This window comes from Sinocyclocheilus rhinocerous, unplaced genomic scaffold, assembly GCF_001515625.1.
Source record: "Sinocyclocheilus rhinocerous isolate Xijiao unplaced genomic scaffold, SAMN03320098_v1.1 scaffold2829, whole genome shotgun sequence".
NCBI classification, from domain to species: Eukaryota; Metazoa; Chordata; class Actinopteri; order Cypriniformes; family Cyprinidae; genus Sinocyclocheilus; species Sinocyclocheilus rhinocerous.
This window is the reverse complement of record NW_015638929.1, coordinates 286,155-292,158: the sequence shown is the minus strand read 5'-3', so window position 1 is coordinate 292,158 and position 6,004 is coordinate 286,155. Positions and strand designations below refer to the sequence as shown.

At 36.4% G+C, this 6,004-nt stretch overlaps 1 protein-coding gene across 1 annotated transcript in view; it reads left to right on the top strand.

The window, feature by feature from the left end:
• Positions 1 to 397: 397 nt before the first annotated feature.
• The window catches only part of LOC107750042 (rho GTPase-activating protein 7-like), a 68,840-nt gene continuing 63,233 nt past the window's right edge, over positions 398 to 6,004 (top strand). Inside the window, exon 1 of the mRNA XM_016565294.1 lies at positions 398 to 647. Coding sequence (XP_016420780.1) covers positions 422 to 647 — 226 coding nt within the window. The 5' untranslated portion in view covers positions 398 to 421. The remainder of the gene's footprint in view (positions 648 to 6,004) is intronic.

The following is a 6,004-nucleotide window of genomic DNA, read 5'->3' as shown; positions in this document are numbered from 1 at the left end:
AAGTGTGAGTTGGTTCTTGTCATTTTGTTACACCTACTTCTTTTGGTTGTGTGTGTAATCTTAGAGTAGGACGATTGTTTGTGACTTCCTCTCATGTAAGAGTACAGGCTCGCTCAAGCAGAATGAATGAATGCGCTAAGATGAATTCAGATGACGTACGTTTTGCCTCCATCAGTACAGCCACTTAGATGTTCCCAATGCAAACTGACAACATGAAGACAAGTAGCAGCTTGAAGGACACACAAAGAGAGAGAGCGAGTGCACTTAAATTACACAAATGTGGCTTTTTGAAATATTCACATTGCGGAGGCACTGAGGCCTGAGTCGGGAAGCACTCTGTCCTGCACACACACACACACACACACACACACAGACAGTAGCGCAGCACTGAATGTGAGAGCATTGCAGTGGGAACTCCCTAATGCACACTGCAGCACTCCACGCAGAACCGGACATGGAAAATGGACTGAGTAGAGAACGACAGACCCGGGAGAGGGGAGAAGGAGGACGAGAATCTAGAACCGAACGAGAACAGGAGAAAATGTCACGATCCATGCGTCTGAGATCTTTGAGTGAACATATCAGATACTCCACCTGCAGGGCTCTGGATCTGTTTAATAGAAACACACGAGACCAGAGGCTGACAGGTGAGTGTGTGAGTGGATGTGAAAGAGGGTGTAGATGTGCTAATGTGGAGGCAGTGATAAAAGAACATGTTTCTGAGAACATGTATGGCCTCTTTATGTCATATTGATGCTAGAGGTGAAGCGCACACTTCAAAAATATTATTCTTAATTCAGTATTTTTGTCTTTTTTTTCCAGTACATATATCTAAACATTCTGAAATCGAAATACATTTGCTTGAGATGTAAAATGACTTCGGGTATCAAGTCTTGTTTTCTGAAAAATATATGAAAATTAAGTGAGTTTATACTTCAAAAATATCAGACAATGGGATCCGAAAAATAAACTTAATTTAAGAGAAGGGTTTTGAAGTATAAAATCGCTCTGTTTTGATAAAAACTCAGTTAATTTTGAAAAATAAAACAAAATTCAGTTAGGTAAATCTGCCAGTGAGGTCACAAAAATAACTTAATTCAAAGGGTAAGCATGATTATTTTTCTGACCCTGTTGTTTTAAGCATGAAGTCATTTGATTTTGATACAAGAAGACTTTATATCTTATGCAATTTTGCATCTCGAAAATGTTTAGATATTTATAACTGAAAAACATGGCTCTTCAGAGAATGCTACGGTATTAAAAAACATGGTTTTACTATGATGCTGTGTCTAAAAAAACATGGTAATAAGGTACTTTTTGTAAATTATTGCATGTATGAATCTTTTGAACTTTGATGTCATATTGATGCTAGAGGTGAAGCGCACACTTCAAAAATATTATTCTTAATTCAGTATTTTTGTCTTTTTTTTCCAGTACATATATCTAAACATTCTGAAATCGAAATACATTTGCTTGAGATGTAAAATGACTTCGGGTATCAAGTCTTGTTTTCTGAAAAATATATGAAAATTAAGTGAGTTTATACTTCAAAAATATCAGACAATGGGATCCGAAAAATAAACTTAATTTAAGAGAAGGGTTTTGAAGTATAAAATCGCTCTGTTTTGATAAAAACTCAGTTAATTTTGAAAAATAAAACAAAATTCAGTTAGGTAAATCTGCCAGTGAGGTCAGAAAAATAACTTAATTCAAAGGGTAAGCATGATTATTTTTCTGACCCTGTTGTTTTAAGCATGAAGTCATTTGATTTTGATACAAGAAGACTTTATATCTTATGCAATTTTGCATCTCGAAAATGTTTAGATATTTATAACTGAAAAACATGGCTCTTCAGAGAATGCTACGGTATTAAAAAACATGGTTTTACTATGATGCTGTGTCTAAAAAAACATGGTAATAAGGTACTTTTTGTAAATTATTGCATGTATGAATCTTTTGAACTTTGCATTAAAAATTACTGAGATGACAATGATGTCATATCTGTGAGATGCTAAAGGGGTTGCTGAGTACTTATATCCCTTTTTGGGATGCAGTGCACTAATGTGTTAGATTATCTCTATTATATCCATAAAGTCTCCCAGAATGCATTATGAATGTGAGACCTGATACTCAATTATGAAGATAGGAAATGCTGTGTCATTCTTGCGGTGTTATAAAGATGTCTGAATATTAGTGCCGGGAAATCATTCATAGTCATAAGTGATTTATTGTGTGAGAGCGCAAGAAAGGGATGGAGAAAGGTGGATTAACTTCCTGTGTTTTTATATGTGTGCATATAAGGTCTGGTTTATAGTGCTACCTCAAGACTTAGTCTGCAGGGAATACATTTATACTGCATATATATATATATATATATATATATTTGCTGGGAAACTATTATCCCATGCTGCATCCATGTTCAATACAATTTTATATCATATAATTTTAATGTAAATTTTTCATCATTCTCTGCGCCTCCACTGACATGATCACACTTAACAGGCATAAGTTATGTTCACTCTATTGAAACAATTTATTTTAGCTTTAGTAATCTTTTATTTTTTTGCCTAGTTTGCCTATTCACAATATCATTGCCTATAATCATGCCAAATGATTGGTCATCTTCTTTTTTCTTTTTTTTTCTTCTCATTATTTTCATGATCAAGTAGTAGTTTGAGAAGCAGCCTTTGGGAGAAACACCTAAATGAATTTTGCATTTTCCATCGATCTGTGCTTCCCTATACTCTTGAAAATGATATGCATTACTGGCTCCCCTGTTTTCTGGCTCATTTGGGGAGCGATAAGACCTGGAGGATGTGTTCATGTTCAATGTGCTGGAGTGTCTGTGTACAGAACGTTCAGAGTGGCCAAGCTGAGGTACAGGTCATCTCTATAGTGCTGAGCAAACACAAACACACTCAAACAAGCTAGCCAGCATCCAGGAAAAATGTGTTTGCCTTACCAAGCTGTTTTGGTGATAACTTTATAGCTGAGCTGTGGTTAGTAGCTTTTTAGGTTGGCAGCATTTTGATAACTGCTATTAGTAAGTTGCTGATTGGAGGGCTAGAATTATCAGTGAACAAGTGGTCATTTAGCAAATGCTTTTATACACTATCATCAGCTGTCTCTGAATGGTCTATCAGTCACTCATCTTTCTCTCTTTTCTCCTTGGACTAGATAGCTCTAAGCAGGAGCATAACAAGCATTATAACTTCAACCATACATAACAAACTGACCGACAAGCAGTAATTATTACAATTCTGCAATTCAAATAATAAAATTGTATACAATTTTGTCTAAACAAATTGAAAAACAAAACATTAACAACTAAAATCAATAGTTTTAAATGCTACAATGTTAATTTAGGTATTACAAATAATCAAAGGGATGTTTTTTTTACGCATTTGTTTTATTTTTCCACCACACATTTCATTACACCAAATACACAAAATAATGTTCTTTTTAGCAGCATCATATGACCCCTTTAACAGTGTTATAAGAAATTATTAGCGTTTTTAAAGATAAACTTTAAATCAGCACTGCAAATGTAATCTAAATGTAAAAATAGAATAAAAATGTATGTATCATCAAGTAATTCAGCAAATCATTTAGAACTACTGGGGGAATATCATGAGCAGAGCTGGCAGGTTATACATTGTCCGTTTCTCAATGGGCGTTCTTCAGCGATCTTGCGTCCTTGTGTTCTCGCTCTACGTCATCATTAACCATCGAAGTTCTTGATATCGAGGATGAATCGAGTGCAGACTTGAGAGAATCGAGCCGTTAGAAATCCCAGAAGACGCTGCGGGCGGCCGGTGTACGGAAGCCTGCAAGCTTTAAACTCGCTCTCGCAAATACTTGACGGCTCTTGAAAGTAAACATTTATCGTTTTGTTTTGCTTAATTTTAATAAAGTTATTAGACCCGGAGAAAGTCTGCAGTATTTTTATTGGCATATTAAAATTAATCTTAACATAGTCATAGTTAAACATATAACGCTGTAAAATAAAATGATACAATTATATGTAAATAATATTTATAATAGTATGAAATGTTTTAATAAGTTATGACATTTGTTTGTAATGTTATGTTATATTTATGGTTCATTGGCCGCTGCATATGCAGTGACTATGCGGTCAGTTAAGCAAGAACGCAGCACATCTCAATTCTCATAAGGGTGCGTTCTGTGTTCTCGTGTCCTTCTGAGTTCGTTCTTCCAAGGAAGCTTGGCAAGACCGGTCTCCACGAGAACGCAAGTCCGTTCTTTGCGTTCTTGGAATTGAGAAACAGCCATTGTGTCTTCTCCCCTTGTCACTGAACTCCTCTACTTCTAAGTGCTTTTTTTCCCCCATCACCTCACTGTCTGCTCATAAATCACCCTCACTGACCTTCCTCTCTCAGCAAATATCCCCACATTAGCCATAAACCAGCCACGGCCTCTCTTGAAGTCCTCTTTCTCCAGCTTTGGAGGACCTGAGGGTGTGGATTCCAGGTCAGAGGCCTGCCTTCTCCTCTCCTTCCCCCAGGAGCAATGGACAGGACTGGGGTGATGGATGTTAGCCTTCTCATGCCCTTTTTCCAGAGTGTGAAGGTATCTTCCTCTGGCCTCAGCACCCGGAGATGAAAGAGAGGTGGAGAGGTGGGTCACAGCGGCTCATAAAAGGTTTCTCAGACGTTTCTTTTTTTTTGCTCATCATCCCTCCTTTTCTTCCTGTTCACACCAAATCCATCACCATCTTCCTTCTTTCCGAGCAACATTAAGAATATTGTGGCTTCAGTAAGCAGGATGTTTGTAATTAAATAAAAATGTATCGGAAATGACTGTGGAACAGAGTGTGGGTGTGGATAAATGACCTGTGTATGTGTGTTTATGTGTGTGTAAACTAGCACAGCATATAGTCATAAAGTACGAGGAGATTTACGTTGGTCAAATGCGAACTAAGTTTCTTAAAGGTACAGTGTGTCATTTCTGCACCACTAGTGGCACCAAATGGAACTGCAATTTGTTTGTTTGATTCAATTCAAGTTTATTTGTATAGCGCTTTTCACGATACAAATCGTTGCAAAGCAACTTTACAGCAAATTAAGTTTCTACAATATTTAGTGGTAGCTTATCAGTGGTGACTGTCAGTTAATGTACATATGGCAGAAATGTACGGAAAAATCAATTAAAGACGTAATCAAACAGACGATGAACACTATTAACAGCAATTATCATATGATGCAATCAAACTTATAGCAAAATATGGTAGTTCTGTATGTTGTTTCAGGACCTAGGACAGATCCTTGTGGCACTCCATATTTTACTGGTGATAATTGAGATGACTCCCCATTTAAATTAACAAAATGGTAGCGACAACATACTGCAACATTGGTTCAACTAATGGTTTAGGTTTTAGGCAGTGGTGTAATGTAACAAAGTAATAATACTTTGTTAGAGTACTTAAGTATTTTTGGGAGTATCTGTACTTTACTTGAGTTTTTATATTTCAGCCAACTTTGACTTTTACTCCACTACATTTCCTAATTAAAATGTATACTTTTACTCCGGTACATTTCCCCAAAGCATATTCGTTACTTATTACAAAACAGTCAGATGTCAGAAGAACACAGACTGCAGGAAAGCAGGTGTGACGAATCAGTGGTCTGGCGTTTGCAAGTTAGACTCCTAAAAACACCTTTGCTCATGTGCACACAAGTGCACGCACAACCGCGGATGATTCATTTTCCACTCAAGTCGAGTCTGGGGTGTGCAATATACACTATATCTTCTGCGATAATATGGTAAGTGCTGTTATAATGATGTGCGATCTGACATTATCAAGTAGGCTATATCACCAAATCACACGTGATTTATTAGTCTATTAAAACTGAAAATTCAAGACATTCTAAATTGTAGACGGCAAAAATGATTCTGTATTGCTTTTTATATTTATAGAATTTAATATAGTTAACTTAATCTATATCACACAAAGAGTACCGTTTTTCTGCAGATATCAGCATGA